The sequence below is a fragment of the Pan paniscus genome, chromosome 19 (assembly GCF_029289425.2).
Source record: "Pan paniscus chromosome 19, NHGRI_mPanPan1-v2.0_pri, whole genome shotgun sequence".
NCBI classification, from domain to species: Eukaryota; Metazoa; Chordata; class Mammalia; order Primates; family Hominidae; genus Pan; species Pan paniscus.
In genome coordinates this window covers 98637492-98656210 of record NC_073268.2, presented here as the reverse complement: position 1 = coordinate 98656210, position 18719 = coordinate 98637492, and the positions used below count along the sequence as shown (strand labels likewise).

At 55.3% G+C, this 18719-nt stretch overlaps 1 protein-coding gene across 4 annotated transcripts in view; it reads left to right on the top strand.

The window, feature by feature from the left end:
- CCDC57 (coiled-coil domain containing 57) overlaps positions 1-18331 on the top strand; it is a 114134-nt gene extending 95803 nt beyond the window's left edge. For 3 of the 4 annotated variants that reach the window (XM_063599506.1, XM_063599505.1, XM_055102200.2), the window contains exon 20: positions 17934-18331. In XM_063599506.1, coding sequence (XP_063455576.1) covers positions 17934-18118 — 185 coding nt within the window. In that variant the 3' untranslated portion in view covers positions 18119-18331. Of the gene's footprint in view, positions 1-6055; positions 6220-17933 lie in introns of all 4 variants that reach the window. The other variant, XM_063599504.1, reaches the window with a different exon arrangement.
- Positions 18332-18719: the final 388 nt, after the last annotated feature.

Sequence of the window (18719 nt, the reverse complement as noted above, 5' to 3'; positions counted from 1 at the left end):
AGTCGGGGCTCCCCCATACACCCTGGATGCGGCTCTTTGGAGGACCCACCTCCAAGCCTAGCCCCCTCTCTCACCTGCATTTTTATGACAGCCTCAGATAGATAGGCCTCCCACACAGACTGGTGGGGCCCAGCACGTCCAACCTCATCTCCCTCCCTTCTTCCCCCAGCTACCTGCACTCCAGCTCCAGCCTGTCTGCACCTGTGGGTGCCCCCCAACCCCTGTGCCCCTGTGGGTACCCCACCTGCAGACCTTGCAGCACCTGCAGGCACCCTCTTTGTTTGCCCAGCACCTGCCTCCTCCAAAGGCTGCCCAAGAGACCTGTCCCCCATCCAGCTTCCTTCCTTCCTGCACCAGCCCCAGGCCATGCCATTTTTCTTCCTAAACTTGATTCCATCGGTCTGCTTCAGAATGTCTCGGAGGGCAGGGGCATGGTCTGCAGGTGGGGTACCCGTAGGTGCACAGTGGTGGGGGGGCACCCACAGGTGCAGGGGCATGATCCTTGATTCCTGTCTGCTCCACGTACAGGGAGATAACTGGGAGGGATGGGAGCATGGGAGGCCCCGAGTCTACAAAACCCGGGAGTCTCAGAAGATGTTAGTCTCAGATAATGCTAGAGAAACTACCAAGCATTATCCCAAAAAATGTTTGAGGCTTAAAAAAATGACACTTCCTGGATGGAAGCATTAAATATACAAAGGCAGCAGTTTTCTTCAAAGTAAAGTAATCTGTAGTGTCATTCTAATCAAAATACGACATAATTTCTCACCACCCCCACCCCCACCCCTGCCCCCACTCCCACCCCCGCCCCCACCTCCCGCCCGCTCAGTGGAGCCTGGTAGATAAGAATGTAGTTGTTCTCCAGGAGCCAAGGAAAGAAAGAACCATTCAACAATTGGCAGGGTGGGAACACAGCTCACTCTGATCTCCGCTTCCTCTCACGGGGACCACACACTACCAGGCATTCCAGGCCGAGGGAGGGACTCCAAGGCAAACCACGAAAATACGCAGAAGTAGAATGGAGTATTTACAAATGGCCGGAAGAGGGTTAACCTTAGATACGGGTGAAGAAATCACAGATTTCTAAGGTAGTGTTTTTACCTGAAAAATCATCAAACTGGAAAGATATTCTTCAGCAGCACAACAAAAGTCAGCGTACATAAAAAGCACGGCAGACTGAGTGGCACCCAGTGCGGACGGAAGCTCTCCCCAAGGCAGTTCCAGAGAAGCACCCAGGCAGATGTCTGACCTCACCCCAAAGAAGTACCTGCTTCTGAAGCCGACCCCCTGCAGCAGGCCTGCCTCCACCTTCCTAGAGTGCACCTTATGGGTGTGTATCAAGTGCCCAAATGTCCTTTCAGGAGCCGGTACAGGGACCAGCCACCCAACAGTCTGTCCCACGTGTGTGGGCAGCTAAGCCTCGCAAGTTCCGGAGCACCTCGCACCTCGCTGGGGCAAAGGATGCTCCAAAGCCCATCTCCGGATGCGTGGGGCATCCTGCACTGATGAATAACACATCGGGTTTCAGTCCTGCGCTAATGGATAACACTCACATTGGGTTTCAGTGGACTGTGTTCCTTCTCCCTCTTCTCTTACTCCCTCCCAGTCCCTACCCACCAGGCCACAACTGCCCAGTCCCCCTGCACCCCTCCAGACTCCCCAGCCACCCTCAGAACAGAAGTGGTTTTTAAAATATATGTGTATATCCTCTTTTCTTGTCAATTGAGTATCGTGGGGGCAGCTTGCTTTTTTATTTATGTCTGCAGTATTTTTTATGTCAGTACACACAGAGCCGACAGATCTTTCTGGTAGTTTTGTGAGCCGCCGCATCGGCTCACCTCCCTTTGTGTTGGTGTCTGATGTTTGTGGACACTTGGACGGCCTGTCGTTTTTAGCTCTTAAGCGAGTGAACCTCCCGTGCGTGTGCCCTGCGTGCTCACAGAGGCTGCTGTTAGATCAGAAGGGAAATAGCTGGTCAAAGGTAGGGTCAGTTTGAGTTCTGAGCGCTGTTACCCAATTGCCCCCAGGACGTTGGCCCCCTGCTCCTGGTTGCAGGCGTGAGGCACCTTTCCTCACTCAGTATTGGTGGATTTAGCAAATGGTTTGTTTGTTTGTTTGGCCAATCTGATAAGTCAAAACTGATACTTCATTATTGGTTTTAATTTGCCTTTTTTTTTCTAGTCCATTTTATTTTATGTATGTATTTTGAGATGGAGTCTCACTCCGTCGCCCAGGCTGGAGTGTAGTGCCGCAGCCATGGCTCACTAAAGCCTCAACCTCCCAGGCTTCTCAACCTCCCGGGCTCAAGCATTCCTCCTTCCTCAGCATTCCGAGTAGCTGGGACCACAGGCACGTACCACCACACCTGGCTAATTTTTTACATTTTGTAGACAGGATCTTGCCATGTTGCCCAGGCTGGTCTTGAACTCCTGGGCTCAAACAGTCCTCCCACCTTGGCCTCCCAAAGTGCTGGATTACAGGCATGAGCACCTGGCCTAATTTGCCTGGTTGTTGTTTGAGTCAGGATCTCCCTCTGTCGCCCAGTACAGTGGTGCAATCTCAGTTCACTGCAAACTCCACCTCCTGGGCTCAAGTGATCCTCCCACCTCAGCGCCTGGAGTAGTTGGGGTTATGGCGTGCGCCACCATGCCTCGCTATGGGTTTTCCCCATGTTAGCCCAGGCTGGTCTCGAACTCCTGGGCTCAAGTGATCTACCTCGGCCTCCCAAAGTGCTGGGATTACAGGCGTGAGCCATCGCACCTGGCCCAATTCGCCATTTTTAAATGATGAAGTTGGTCATTTTTCCTATCAATTGGCCATCTTATATGTGGTTTATGTGTTGTTGACATTTTTGTCCTTTTCAAAGGGGACTAGGAAAGCTGGCAACAGAAAAAATGGGCGTTTGTTGTGACTTCTGAAAGTCAGGTACTCAAAGGGAGACAGGAGCTTTCCAGAGAGGGCCCTGCTGCGGGGGGACCTAGACTGGAGACCAGAGGGAGGGCTGCAAGCCTGGTTTACAGATACATGTAATGGGAATGGTTCTGTGTGTTTTCCTCGAGTATTTGTTGAGTGCCTACTAAGTGCCAGACACCATACCTGGTGTCTCACCTGTGCTCAGGTCTTTAGGCTAAGGCTGTACAGCTACTACCATCCCATTGTCAAATGCAGAAATGAGGCCCAACGCTACATGGCCACAGAGCCCATAGCTGAGGGTCCCAAGGCCCAGCCCTTGCTCTGCACCCTGGAGTTCCGGAAGGGACTTGTCTGATTAGAGCAGGGGGAGGGCCAAGCATGTCCTGGGGTCAGAGGAGATGCTTGGCCAGAGCTTCTGAGGAATTCGGCTGTGCTGTGGGGGTGGGGAAGACTGCATAGGAGAAGTGGGTAGGGCCGCCATGTAGGGCCTCATCGAGATTGGGGCCAGGGCTCAGTGGGCCGCCCCTGGGCCGCTCCCTGGGGGTGGGAGTTGGAGGCGGTCCCTGCCATGCACCCTGTGGGTGGGTCAGAGGTGAGTGATTTTGTTTTCTTCTAGGTGGAGGCCCCCCTCCCTCCCACCCTCACTCCCCACCCCACTCTCCAGCTGCAGAGGATGGTTTAGGAGCAAAAATGGTCACAACTTTAAAGGGTGTCCCATGTTAATGCTGGCTTTTTTTTTTTCTTTAAAAAATTTGTTCTTTTGAAATTTATATTTGTTTCTCCACAGATTTTGAGATGTTTCCTTTAAAAAAAAAAAAAAAAGGTTGTGGCTGGGCGCGGTGGCTCACGCCTGTAATCCCAGCACTTTGGGAGGCTGAGGCGGGTGGATCATGAGGTCAGGAGTTCAAGACCAGCCTGGCCAAGATGGTGAAACCCCATCTCTACTAAAAATAAAAAAAATTAGCCGGGCACGGTTGCAGGCACCTGTAAACCCAGCTACTCCAGAGGCTGAGGCAGGAGAATCGCTTGAACTCGGAGGGTGGAGGTTACAGTGAGTCAAGATCTTACCACTGCACTCCAGCCTGGGCGACAGAGTGAGACTCCATCTCAAAAAAAAAAAAAAAAGGTTGCATAAATTTTTTGTATTTTTGAGACAGAGTCTCCCTCTGTCGCCCCGGCTGGAGTGCAGTGGTGCGATCTCAGCTCACTCCACCTCCCAGGTTCAAGTGATTCTCCTGCCTCATCCTCCTGAGTAGCTGGGACCAGAGATGTAAGCCACCATGCCCAGCTAATTTTAAAAAACTTTTTGTACAGACAGGGTCTTACTGTGTTGCCCAATATGGTCTTGAACTCCTGGGTTCAAGCAATCCTCCCATGTCAGCCTCCCTAAGCGCTGGGATTACAGGCGTAAGCCACCATGCCTGGCCCATAAAATGTATCCTAAGGTCGCATAATTCTGCTAACTGGCTGCTAACTCGGTTAATTTTTTTAAACTGTTTGTAGAATTAGAGCATTTCTGGGCAGTTTTGTGTGTTGAAGACACCTTGTAGCCAGGCTTTTCTCCTCTAAAGATCCAAAGGGAAAGAAGGACAAAAGCCACCCCCTCTTGCCCCCTCTTGCCCCCCTTGCCCCCTCTTGCCCCCTCTTCCCGGACAGCCCGAATGCTGGTGGAGCCTCCGCCGGAGATCACACAGGGCTCCAGTGACTGCGCCCTGCTCGGCCCCAGTGGTTGCCGCAGGCTGGGGCTCTTTGCTCAGATGAAGGCCAAGTCCAAAGTCACACAGCCCCAGCTGGTGGAATCAGGATCTGAATCCAAGCCCTGGATCCAGTCCAGGCCAGAGCCTCCTCTGCAGAGAAGGTACTAGGTGCCCATGCACAGGGTGACTGCCAGCCTCGTGGAGTGGGGGCAGTGGTGTCCCTGCGGGCGGGCTTGGTCTTCCGAGGCCATGTCAGTGCCACCCCAGGGCCGCCCTCCATGGCAGTGTGGGGCCAACAAGCCTGTCTTCCCATTTTTCTGAGAGAGGCTGGAAATCCTGTTCTTTTTATATATAAAGTGTTTCCTTTTCAAAATATTGGCAACTAAGTAAATCCAAACAAGGTATGGGCCAAATCATGGCACACTCCTGCCCCACAGGTGGCCCTCCAGCTAAGAGTCATGTTTACAATTTTAGAGGTTTGGTGGGCTCCAGTGGGACCACGCCTGGGGATGGAGTGGCTGTGGGTGAGCGTGTCTCCACTCCCACACCTCGCCGCTGAGAAGACAGAGCACGGGATTGTGACAGCCGAGCTCCAGCTGCCCTCTACCTAGTCACTGTGGCCCTGCAGGGGCTGCCAGCCTCTGCATTCAGGAGCCAGTGGGCGCCGAGGACACACTCCCTCCCTCCCCTGCCTGGGGTCCTGTGCTTTTGAGCTGAGACTGTTCTGGGCCTTTCCTGAAAGGATGGTAGAACGCCAGAGTGGCATTTCAGTGTGATTGGCCTCTGCAGGACCAGCTGGGCTCCCAAGACATAAAAACATGCCCTGAGCATTTGGCCTCAGCACCAGCTCATCCTCATGCCCCTGCCCCTCCCCCCTCACCCAGCCAGAAGTCCCCATGCTGCCTCTGGCCCCCACCTCCGCAGGCACTTTTGTGCTTCTTATGACACCCAGGGCTTTCGTTCAGGAGAGCAGGTTGGGATGGCCCCGCCATGGATGGGTGAGGAGCCGGCTGTGACATGTTAAGAAACGGGGACAGTGAAGAACAGTCTGTACCTCCTCTGTAAACGTGCAGGGAATGTTACAGTCCACTCTTCCATCTGTGGCGTCACTCTGTGTACTGACGAGGGAACCCCCTCAGGGCCCAGGTAACCTGCACTAGAAGGTGCACGTCAGGCTCCTGATGGCCAAGGTGAGATGGACAGCCCAACACAGCTGCAAGACCAAGCTGCAGGGCAGGCAAGGGGGCCTTGGGGCTCTTATTTATTTACTTTATTCTCGCTCTGTTGCCCAGGCCAGAGTGCAGTGGTACAATCTTGGTTCACTGTGGCCTCAACTTTCCAGGCTCAAGTGATCCTCCTGCCTTTGTCTCCTGAGTAGCTGAGACTACAGGTGCACATCACCATAGCTGGCTAATCTTTTTACATGTTATTTTATTTTTTTGTAGAAATGGGGTCTCACTATGTCACCCAGGCTGGTCTCGAACTCCTGGGCTCAAGCAGTCCTGCCGCCTTGGCCTCCCAAAGTGCTGAGATGACAGGTGTGGGCCCCACGCCCAGCCTGGCGTGGAGTGGAGCCCTTCACCCAAACATGAACCAGGAGGCGAGCTTGGTAAGGAGCACGTGGGCTCCAGGAATGCGAGGGGGAATGAATGGAGGCAGCTCCTCAGTGTGCAAAAACATGCAGCGCGGGCCTCACTGGCCACCGTCACAGCAGCCTTGCAGTGGGATCAGGACAGTCCTGCTGTCCGGGAAGGAGAGGACCCTGCTCTCTTGTTTCTCACTACCTGCTCCTGTCGTTCTAGCCCCATTGCTGCTCTCAGGATAAGCTGTGACTGAGAGAGCGGGTCACGCTGGTGACATTTTATGAGGCTGGACGCACAGCCCCACAGCACCTTGTCACTGAAGCTACAGGAATCCAAGAACCAGTGCTCTGGCCAAGAAGGGAGCAGTGGGGTGCCCTGAATGGCACGGACAACCCCAGCCCCCCGCCTTCACTGATTGTCATGACCTGTGGCTTCTGAAAGGACAGGGCAGTCTCGGAACTTTCTGAGAAACAGATGGTCAAGTAGATGTCTGTTAGCTCTTTTCTTGAAATTGTAGTGACGAAACCATGACTGCCACTTAGGAAAGTAACTTGTGTTGAAATAACTTTTAGAACAAAGTAAATACATTAAGAAATAACCAAATCGGCTTACTTTCTGATAATATTTATTCTATGGCCACACAACGGCTGGCACTCACTTCTGCTTCTGGCCAGGCCGTAGTTACAAGGACCAGACTTTAATGTTCCTGCATGAACAACTAGAAAACTGGACAAAGTATATGAAACAACTGTTTGCAGACATTGGACAACTGGTGAAACAAGACCGAGATCCCCAACAAGACCGAGACCCTGGACAAGTCCGAGATCCCGGACAAGACCGCCACCCTTGTGGGAAGGGAGACAGGCAAGGTGAACCCTGGGGCCCTGGCCCTCTGCCTGAAGGCCGTTTCTGGGCTGCCGGTGCAGGGAGGGAAGCAGGGCCTGAGCAAAGCTGAGCACCCTTACGGAGCTGAGACTGCACTAGGGTCTGGGGACACAGAAAGAGCCGGCATTTCAGGGCAGAATCCCGCAAGGAGGAAACTGCAGAAAAGAGCTCCAGAAATCTGCACAGAGTTCTCTTGAGTCTGTACTGAGGACCAGCCTGTACATGTATAGAAGAAAACTCCACAAAGCCAGGCAAAGAGGAGAAAGGAGCATGTAAGGTGAACAACTTCCAGACCTCGCACACGGTCATGACATACTGAAGCTCCAGCCGGGGTGATGGGTCCCCAGTGATCACTGTGGACATTCAGTGGAGACTCAGGAGGAGCCACACCGTGGGAACAGGGCTGATGCTGTCTGCAGTGAAGGCTCGTCTAGAACCTACCTGAGAAACTGCAGCTACAGAAATCCAAGGCCGGGCATGGCAGCTCACACCTGTAATCCCAGAACTTTGGGAAGCCGAGGTGGGCAGATCACCTGAGGCCAGGAGTTCACAACCAGCCTGGTCAACTTGGTAAAACCCCATCTCTACTAAAAATACAAAAATTAGTCAGGCGTGGTGGTGCATGCCTGTAATCCCAACTACTCAGGAGGCTGAGGCACGAGAATCACTTGAACCTGGGAAGCAAAGGTTGCAGTGAGCCGAGATCGCGCCACTGCACTCTAGCCTGAGTGACAGAGCAGACTCTTGTCTCAAAAAACAAAACAAAAGAAAAGAAAAAACACCACATAACCCAACTTTCACCCAAAACAAGGCCCAACACTCTTTAAAAGACAAGAAGGCGAGCACCATGGCTCACGCCTGTAATCCCAGCACTTTGGCAGGCCAAGGTAGATGGATCACTTGAGGTCAGGAGTTCACGACCAGCCTGGCCAACTTGGTAAAACCCCGTCTCTACTGAAAATACAAAAATTAGCTGGGCATGGTGGCAGGTGCCTGTAATTTCAACTACTTGGGAGGCTGAGGCATGAGAATCACTTGAACCTTGGAGCTAGAGGTTGCAGTGAGCTGAGATTGCACCACTGCACTCCAGCCTGGGTGAAAGAGCAGACTCTGTCTCAAAAAACAAAAACAAAAAACAAGAAAACATATAACCTAACTTTCTTTCAAAACAAGGCCCAACATGCTTTAAAAGATAAGAAGACTGGATGTGGTGGCACACGTCTGTGGTCCCAGCTGCTTGGGAGGCTGGGGCAGGAGTATCATGTGAGCCCGGGAGGTCGAAGCTGCAGTGAGCCGAGATCACGCCACTGGGCTCCAACCTGAGTGACAGAGCAAGACAGCCTCTCAAAAAAAAAAAAAGGCCCTAGGCACTTTGAGAGGCCAAGGTGGGTGGATCACGAGGTCAGGAGATCGAGACCATCCTGGCTAACACAGTGAAACCCCGTCTCTACTAAAAGAAATACAAAAAAAATTAGCCAGGCGTGGTGGCGGGCACCTGTAGTCCCAGCTACTCGGGAGGCTGAGGCAGGAGAATGGCGTGAACCCGGGAGGCGGAGCTTGCAGCGAGCCGAGATCGCCCCACTGCACTCCAGCCTGGAGGACAGAGCCAGACTCCGTCCCAAAACAAAACAAAAACAAAAAACAAACAAACAAAGTCTGTCTTTGATTCTGTTTTTGTGCTGAGGAGATCATGAGGCTGTCTTCTGTCTATTTCTACTCCTGCACATATGCTCTTTTTTCTTTTCTTTTTTTTTTTTCTTTGGCTCACCGCAACCTCCACCTCCAGGGTTCAAGCGATTCTCCTGCCTCAGCCTCCCGAGTAGCTGGGATTACAGGCATGTGCCACCATGCCCAGATAATTTTTGTATTATTAATAGAAACAGGGTTTCTCCATGTTGGTCAGGCTGGTCTCCAACTCCTGACCTCAGGTGATCTGCCCGCCTCGGCCTCCCAAAGTACTGGGATTACAGGCACGAGCCACCGTGCCCGGCATAAATAATTCATTTTATGATTTTCTCTATAACCAAAAATTATTCAGTAGTAGGTTTTACAATTTTGAAGCAGAAGCAGGATGAGAGGTTTTGATGTTGGTTTCAAATTTTATTGTGTTACGTTTGAAATGAATTGAGACTTGCTCTGTGGCCTGGTATGATGAGATTCTAGGCATGGTCTGTTTGCCGAAAGAGAAAGTGAATCGTCTGCCTGCAAGGTTAGCCCTCCTGTGCCTCATGACTCAAGCCAACCAGTCTCCGTTGATGGATGAGTTTTTGCCAGGAGGACATGGGTTTGTTTGTTTTTGAGGAACATGGGTGAGTTAACAGCTTCATCTACTCTCAGTTACCTCTTTCCTGCAGCTCTGTCCGTCAGTACTTGACATGTTTTGAAGTTGTACCTTTTTATTTATTTTTTTTTCTTTTTTCTGCATCTGAAGTCTTACCTTTTAAAATGCAGAGTTCTGGCCAGGTATGGCAGCTCACGCCTGTAATCTCAGCATTTTGGAGGCCGAGGAGGGTGGATCACTTGAGGTCAGGAGTTCAAGACCAGCCTAGCCAACATGGTGAAATCCCATCTCTACAAAAAATACAAAAATTATCTGGCCGTGGTGGCAGGCACCTGTAATCCCTGCTACTCGGGAGGCTGAGGCAGTAGAATTGCTTGAACCCGGGAGGTGGACATTGCAGTGAGCTGAGATCACACCATTGCACTCCAGCCTGGGTGACAGAGTGAGACTCTGTCTCAAAAAAAAAAAAACAGACTTATTTGCCTCTTATGACGTTTTCTGCCTAATTCTATTTTATTTTTTAATTTTTACTTTTTCTGTCTTTTTAACTGGATCTTTTATTGTTGGATCTTTTGTTTTTTTCATTTTTTATTTTTTTGAGACAGAGTCTCACTCTGTCGCCCAGGCTGGAGTGCGGTGGTGCAATCTCGGCTCACTGCAAGCTCCGCCTCCCAGGTTCACACCATTCTCCTGCCTCAGCCTCCCGAGTAAGTGGGATTACAGGTGCCCGTCACCACGCCCGGCTAATTTTTTGTATTTTTAGTAGAGACGGGGTTTCACCTTGTTAGCCAGGATGGTCTCCATCTCCTGACCTCGTGATCCACCTGCCTCAGCCTCCCAAAGTGCTGGGATCACAGGTGTGAGCCACCGCGCCTGGCCGGATCTTTATTTTTAAAAAGTTCAATCTAAGAATTCTTTTTCATTAGTCAGTTTACTCATCTATAAATATCCATTGAACTATTGTCTACTGGAACTTAATCTCCATATTATTTATTTTCCATTTGTTTCATTTTCCTACATTCTTGTTTTACACTGGAGAAATCAAGTTTTCCTCTGCTGTTTTACAAGTTACACATTCTAATTTTGTCCTGTGGTAACATCTGCCAGCTCACACCGGGCTCACAGAACCTTATGCCTCGCAGCCGCCTCGTAGGCCCCTCACAGGCATGCGCTCCACACGCCCCCCTCTGCGCCACCCCAGCCCTGGAGTCTGAGCTCTCCTGCGGGGCGCTGGGGCCACTTGGTTTCCTGTCCATGTCTTGCTCTCTTATGGCTTCTTCTGAGCTCTTTCTCCTCCTTCCTTCAGTGACTCCCCCAACACTTTCTGTGTGGGCCTCGGATAGAACGAGGCTGCATATCCCGCCTGTTTAGGAAGCCCTGTGCTTGTATCCCTGTAGGTATTTGGAGGTTTATGTTTAACATGTTTTGATATGAAGATGTAGAAGGATTTTGTGTAGGTTTGGCCTTATCCATATTCTGTCTTCATCGGCCTCCTCGAAGAACTTCATTCTGTCCTAAAGGAAGCAGTCGCAGCTTAAAGAGTGTGAGCACGCGCCCACTCCCCACAGACACACCCGGCCTGCCCCGCCCCACGCTGCCCCTGCCCTGGAGAAAGCGAGGCTCCTTCCTTTCCTGGAGACGCCAGCCACAGTTCTTCAGTGAAACGCTTCACTCTCTGGTCATAGAGGTAGGAAACTATAGCTGTCCCAACTAAATGTCAGGACGAATTAACCCAACTGGTCACGCTCACAGTCACTGCCTCCACCAGAACTGATGCGGACCCCTGGGAACTGAGGTGTTTGCTCTGTGACTTGGGAAGGACAGCGGAAGGTATTTCCGTTTAGCTCTTGTGGCCATATTTTTTTGTGAATGAAAATCTGCTGTGCGTCTTGGACACCGTCACATGCACTACCCTGTGTATTTCCCTTTAAAACTCAGAGCCAGCGACAACATGACACCAATGCAACACAAGCAAGAGAGATCCTGCCCTGAAACTCACTGTTGTTTTAGGCTTTCGGCGGACCCTGCTATAAATATGCAGATTTTATGCCCAGTCTGTGACCAGGGCCGAACCTCTTTCCTGAGGGGCTGGGGGACTCCTCCGAGGAGCAAGAACAGCCCGGCTGTCCACAGAGGAGCCCGTTTTCAGGGGTGGGATCACAGGTCAGGTGCTCTCTCAGCACAACTCCAGGACCCGGGCAAGCCATGACACTCATCACACTAGGAGGCAGAGCGCCAGAGCGGCCGCAGGTCACTCGTCTCTGCCACTTGCTCTCCGAGTGCTCCAGAGTCAAGGACTGCGGCCTGGCCAAGGGGACAGTGGCCTGTGGCTTCTGACTCTGAGCTTGGAGAAGGCTTGCTGCTCCAACCTCACGTGGACAGAGGCAAGGAGGCACGTGGGATGGGGCATGGGGATAGAGACCAGCCTGCCCCAGGAGCAGGTGGGTCCACCAGAAATGCTCATGCATTTGCTGACCAGGACTTCCATCCTGAGGTGTGTGCAGAGTGATCCAAAGCCCCCTCGTCCGTGCCGTGACTCTGGGCCCTGGAGCCCACCCCCTTTCTTTAGAAAAGCCTATTCTGTAGGCATCTGTCCTGAGAGCACCCGATGGCACTGTAGGATGCTGAGAGCAGCTGAGGCAGGAGGGCCGGCGGCTGTTCCCTCCCAGAGTCCCATCTCAGGTGGACGCCGGTCCACGACTTCCAGCCCAGGGGCTAATGTGTCTTCTCCAGTCCACGTGGCAGGTGTTGCCAGGGGAGCGGGCAGTCAGTGCAGCTGTTGGACAGCAGGGGGTGTTTCTTCAACCCAGGCTGCCCTCCTTCTCCTGTCACAACAGGGCCCCATTCATTCTGGAACCTGCAGACCAACTCCATCCGCCCATCCTCACAGTGTGCCGAGCGCCAGGCCCAGAAGCACGCACCTACCTGGGGGCCTCTTCCTCCTTTCTGGCGGGGGTCCGCTTTGGCCCCTGATGCTAACCTCGCCCTGTGTGCCGTGCAGCTGGAGTCAAACGGAGGCGCAGAGACGCCATGGAGGGTGACAAGCCACACAGCAGGGTTCGAGGCAGCCACTCCCCACTCCCCACTCCCGCGGCATCTGTGCCCCACCTGGGTGCCAAGCCACTGTGCCATGCATCCCCCCACCCCCAACCTGCTGCAGGTGTGTGGGCCTTTGCCTCTTTTCCCAGGGGAACCAAAAACCCTGGGATCCAGAGGGTCATTGCCCAGATCTCTGGAGAGCAACTCCAGGGGCCTGGTCTCCAGGGGAGAAGAGGGAGTGGGGAGAGGCCTCTGGCCAGGCATGTGGCCCTCAGTGTCCTGAGCAGGTCAGGCAGCTGATATGTGTGTGGCTGGCGTAGCTCCTGCAGAGCCAGGCTCCCTGGAGGAGCGTGTGGCCTTCTTCCCAGCTGTCCGCCCTCCTGCCAAGACATGCAGGGAGCAGCCCTGAGACACGGGTCTCAGGCAAAGTGAGTGGCAGGCAGTGCTGTTCCCCGGGGACATGGCGGTGACCTGCTGGTCTATGGCCCTGAGATGCTAGGGTGCCCACCTGGAGCTGTAAGCTGGCCCGGCAGACCTGGGAGGGCCCTATGGGCCCCTTTTGAAAGTTCCCTTTTCATGAATTTTACCCAGAATCTCCCCTGCACACTGGCCCCTGCTGCTTTTTGCTGTCCCCAGACAGTGCCAACAGAGACCACGAGTCGTCTAAACACCAGCCCAGGCACTCAGCACTCAGTGCAGAGTCCTGGCCCGAGGGGCATGAGGCCAGCATTCCTCACTTTAGGACCAGGAAACAGTTCCCATGCCTCCGAAACAGCGGAGACAGCTGCCACTTCCTGTCGCCCCAGCTCAGCCGCTGCCTGTCACTTTCCTTCCGGGGCCTCAGGGCGTTCTCCTGCGTTTACTCTTCTGAAAGGCAGGAGAAGGGTGGGGTGTGGAGATACCCAGAGGCTGTCCAGCTCTCAGGCCACTGCCTGGCCCTGGCTCTCACTGTCTCAGCCTCCTAGTGGCCTCCTCGGCACCCACCAGCCTGCAGCCACCTGTGCTTGGGGTTCTTGGCACCTCCCCTTCCTGTGGGCTGAGCTCAGATGGGCTCTGGTCGGGAGCCGGCCCAGGAGGAAGGCCATGCGTCTCTGGGTCTCTTCTCGCCCAAGTGAGGCCTGTGTGCCCGCCTTCCGTGATGCAGCCTCCGGTAGGGACAGACCCACGTCTCTCAAAGCCTTATGCCCACGATGTGTTTCCCTTGAATTCCCTTCCTTGGGGCTCCAGCTTGCACCCCACTACTAGGTGACTCCTCTCAAGGGCTGGGATGGGGCCCACATTGGGCAACACTGACAGGCTGTAGCAGACAGGCCTGGGCAGGCTCAGTAGCAGCAGGGGACCTGCCAGTGCCATTGGGGGAGTAGCCACAGGCGCCCAGAGGAGGTGCTGGCATGAAACAAGGGGTCAGCCTGTGGTCGGCGCCCAGGCCCCCGAGGGCCCACCTCTCCTCCAAAGGCCAGCAGGTGGGGCCTGAAGGATCTGGGGTTTCCTGCTGGCCCTGCCTCACCAGGCTGAGTGATGGGTGGCAGGACTGCCCAGAGCCCTGGAGCCTGCAATGTCCAGTACCCTCCCCTCTTGTGCATCTGCCCAGTGGGGGCTCCAGGCTCCATGTGCCAGTGAGGTGGGGAAGGCAGCTGGACATAGCAGGCCCGGAGTGTCCCCCTGTGGAGGGACCGTGGGAACCACATCACGTGGGCCTCCCTCCCCTGTACCCCATTGCTCTCCTGTTGTCACACAGTCCCACAAAGGCAGCCCCGGGGCCACGGTGACCCCCCAGGGCTGAGCTCCAGGAGCTCAGGGGTGGGGGTGTCCATTAGGAGACTTTAGCAGGTGAGGGTTGACGCAGGCTGGGGAGACACGGGTGGGCGTGGCCTGTGAGCCTCCCAGGCGTGGGGACCCTGGAAAGGTGCACGCAGCTTCTGGAGATTCGGGGTGGGGGGAGTCAAGTCACATTCACTGTCACTGTCTGCACTAAAGGCCTGGGTGCCGTGCTGACAGTGGTGGGAAAAGCCTTGTTCCCAAGAGACTTGGAAATAATTAGATGCATTTGAGAAGGGTTGATCTTGGGTGCGTGAGGACCCCTGTGGCAGCCAGAGGGGGTTCAGCAGAACAAGGGCCCTTGACACAGCAGGGGTGAACCACAGAGAGCAGCGGAGGCCACAGGGAGACGGAAGGGCCTCTGTGCCACAGAATGGACTTGAGGCCTGAGCTGCCATCAGGGCCAGGCCCTCCCCAGCCCCAAGGCAGGCTCTGAAGAACCAGGGAAGGCGTGGGCTCACCGTCCGGCCCTTCCCAAAGCCCTAGGAAGCTACGTAGGTGTGCCCAGGGGCACCCAGAGAGCCCGGAGCAGCCTGGAGAATGAGCCACCAGAGGCCAACTTGGTCAAGAGCTGAGCTGAGGCTCAGGTGCAGGAGAAGAAACCCACAGGGTGGCCAGAAAGCTGGGGACCAGCTCCGTCCTCTTTGTGCTCAGAGTTCTCGTGCCCCCAGGCTGAGATGGGAGTGAGGGCCACACCTACCCTGCAATAGGACAGGCTATGTCCTCCCTGAGATTCCACCAGCTTCAAACCTCCAAGGCCGGGCTTGGTGGCCCACACCTGTAATCCCAGCACTTTGGGAGGCCGAGGTGGGTGGATCACGAGGTCAGGAGATCGAGACCATCCTAGTTAACATGGTGAAACCCCGTCTCTATTAAAAATACAAAAAACTTAGCGGGGCGTGGTGGCGGGCGCCTGTAGTCCCATCTACTCAGGAGGCTGAGGCAGGAGAATGGCGTGAACCCGGGAGGCGGAGCTTGCAGTGAGCTGAGATCACGCCACTGCACTCCAGCCTGGGTGACAGAGTGAGACTCCGTCTCAAAAATAAAAATAAAAATTTTAAAAACCCTCCAAGTATGCTGCAGCCGCCTGAGGGGACAGAGCCCAGCCTGGGTGGCCCTGCCTCAGCACACACCAGGCCCTGGGAGGGGTTAAGCCTGGGAGGGGCAAGCAGGCCCCAGTCCCCCTCCCCTGGTTAATCACTGCAAGGCCTTGGATGTTTCAGGAACTTTCCAGAAGCTCAGTTCGGGGCCAGAGCACAAGCAGCCCGTGGGGGAGGGGTGCAGGACCCAAGAGGCGCGTTCCTCACGCTGTGCCCGGCAAACTGTGTGTCCACATGGTTTCCCTGCGGCCCAGTCAGCCCAACGCAGAAAGAGAAATCCCGGCCAGGCTCGGCAAAACAGGTCAGGCGAGAAGGAGGGGCAGAGAGTGGTGGAGGCCAAGAGTGTTTTTACACACCAGTTACTGGGTTGACCTCAGATTAGCATCAGGTAGAAGAATCCGGGGTCACAGGGAGTCACGCCTGGGGCAGCCGCCTTGACACATCCAGCTCTGTGCCTCTGACCTAGGACTGGCTGGGCTGGGGCTGTCCGCTGCCCTGGGGTCCTGGGCTCATGGCCAGTTCCCTGCCACCATCACTGAGGAGGGCTCCGCAGGAAAAGGACCAGTGAAGAAACCAGAGCCTGTAAAGTGGATATTCTGAGCTAGGGGCCGGCCTGCCCTGGGGAGGGGGCCAGCTCACCCTCCCTGCCCCGGGGACTGTGACCCACTCACACCTCCCTGCTTTGCCCCGGGATACAGCCAGGGTCCTCCCAGCAGGGCCAGCTCAGGCCTCCCAGGCAAAGGGGCAGGCCCTTCACCCCCCTCCCTCAGCTCACTTTTTCTGAAAATCCTCACAGGCTTCGTCTCAGGAGGATCAAGCCGGGCAAAGGCCCCAGAATCCCTGAGCATTACAGAGGGACAACCAAGGCCTCTGGGTTTGAGGAGACGCCTCAGGGTCACAGTGGAGCACTAGGGCCTGGTCAGAGGACCAGCTTCCCGGCAGGAAGCCCTTTCCACGGGATACCCCACCCTCTGCCAGCCAGTGTGGGGGGTGGGGGGAGGGAGTGGGGATGGGGGCGTTGGCCGGGACCAGGAGGTCAGGCGGGCTTATTGTTGAGAGATAAAGGGTGGTAGCCTTTGTGTGACGAGGAGGAATTCCTCTGGGGGTTGGAAACAAAGGGAGCAGGCAGCGTCCAGGGCCCCCCAGGACCCCAGCAGGGGGCCAGGGACTGTGTGACTGTGTGACCCCAACAGGGCTGCAGGAAAAGGAAGACTGGTTCCGGGTGTCTTGAGACCCCAAGAGTGGATCGGAGTGGAAGAAGCTGAGATGGGAAGAGGGGCCCAGGGCCAGGGCTGGGAGTGTGTGGCTGCCCCCATGGGCACTGCGCAGCCCAGCTGAGAGTGCGTCATTGCCAGTGTCCCCAAAGCACAGACGCTTCCCAGTCACCCAGGCTGCACGCAGACCACACAGGCTGGGCTCCAGCAGGAGGCGTTGGCCGCCCGCTGACCTGCCTGGGTCAGCCTGTCCAGACTGCCCACTGGGCTGCATTCAGCCACGTGCTGGAGTCCTCTAGACCTCACCCCAGCCACAGTGTGGCCACGCAGTGGACGCTGAGCTCACATCTTACTGTGGGGTTTTTTTTGTTTTTTTTTTTTGAGATAGAGTTTGCCCTTGTCCGCCCAGGCTGGAGTGCAGTGGCGCAATCTCGGCTCACTGCAACCTCTGCCTCCCGGGTTCAAGCGACTCCGCTGCCTCAGCCTCCTAAGTAGCTGGGATTACAGGTGCCCACCACCGTGCCCGGCTAATTTTTTGTATTTTTAGTAGAGACGGGGTTTCACCATTGTTGGCCAGGCTAGTCTTGAACTCCTGACATGAGGTGATCCACCCACCTCGGCCTCCCAAAGTGCTGGGATTACAGGCGTGAGCCACCAAGCCCAGCCCTTGCATGGATTTTTAATAACATTTTGCTGTTGTTTTACCAAAAAAAACCCCACATTCTTAATTGAAAAAATGAAAAGTAGAGAAAAACTGGCCAGATAAAGAAGATCACCTACAACACCCCTCTGCGAAGATGGTTTTAGCCGATGCTTAGGAAGGGCTACCTGGCATTTAGGCCCCAGCCTCTGTGTGTAGCGCACTCCTGGGCCCTTGGCCTGTGCCTGGCCACGTGGTGCCCACCAGCACGGCCTTTCCTTTGGCCTCAAAAGCCTGGCACTGCTGGCCCATCGGGGAGGCGGGGGCAGGCAATGTGTCTCAGATGGTAGGGACACCCGGGGCAGCCTGGGAGGAGGAGCTTTGAGTCAACCATTTACCCCAGCACCCCTGCCCCCCTCCTGGGACCCATTACCACACAGCACCCCTGCCCCCTCCTGGGACCCATTACGAAATGGTCACAACAGGACCATTTTCAGAGCCACATGTCCAGGTGCCCAGTGGAGGGGCAGGCCCAGTCCCTGCCAAGCAGGACCCACTGAGCAAGGCGAGGCCACAGCTCTCTGGACACTCCAGGAGGATCCTTTGGCCTTCATGGACTCCTGGAGGAAAGCCAGGCCAAGGGTCACAGGGCCCCCGCTGGCCGGGGACACAGAAGTGCTGCACATGTGCAGTGCCTGTGAGCACAGCCTCCTGCTCCCCCTGCGATCCTGATGCATGCTGTTTTTTTCTCTTTACCTGACAGAGCTCCCAGCTCCTCCAGCAGCCAACAGGAGCCCCGTCAAGATGCAGGCAGGCATTGCCACCCCAGGGATGAAGACAGCAGCCCAGGCAAAGGCCAAGACCACAGGAGCCTCCCGGTCTCATCCTGCAAAAGCTAAAGGCTGCCAGAGGCCCCCCAAGATCCGTAACTACAACATTATGGACTGACTTCCTCCCCCCACCCCGCCCCACTCGGGGTGCTCGGGGCCTACGCATGGTGCCTGTGCTTTCACCTGCGTGTTGGGGGGGGGGGTGTGGGCACAGCGTGCAGGGTGGAGGCAGGGAGCTGCAGGGCAGGCTCCCAAATGCTGCTGAGGCGACCCTGCTGACTGAAGGCCTCCCTGAGCACAGGGCCCATTAAAACCAGGTTCCTCCCTGGGGCGTCTGCTTGGCCGTAGCGTTGTTTATCTGTCCTACTTGGGAAATGCAGTATCAAGTGCCTGTGCCAGAGCGTGGCGTGCCCGTGTCACCACCCACAGCCATCTGCACACCAGTGGTGTTGGGGACAGTGTGGCCTTCCTCAGAGCCTGGTAGCAGGTAGGGGGCAGATCAGAAAGCCCACCCACAAAGCAGGCGTCTCCCGAGAGTACCATGGGAGGGGCCCTCCCAGAAGGAGTGAGAGCCTTGGATCCCAGTGAACCTGGCCAAGGTGACCCCTGGAAGCCAGGTGGGCACCTGGGCCTCATGCAGGTTGGGGTGTGCATGTCAGGTGCTGACAGGGTGGGGGCCAACCGGGGACAGCGGTCACTGCTGGGCCTTCCACGCCCAC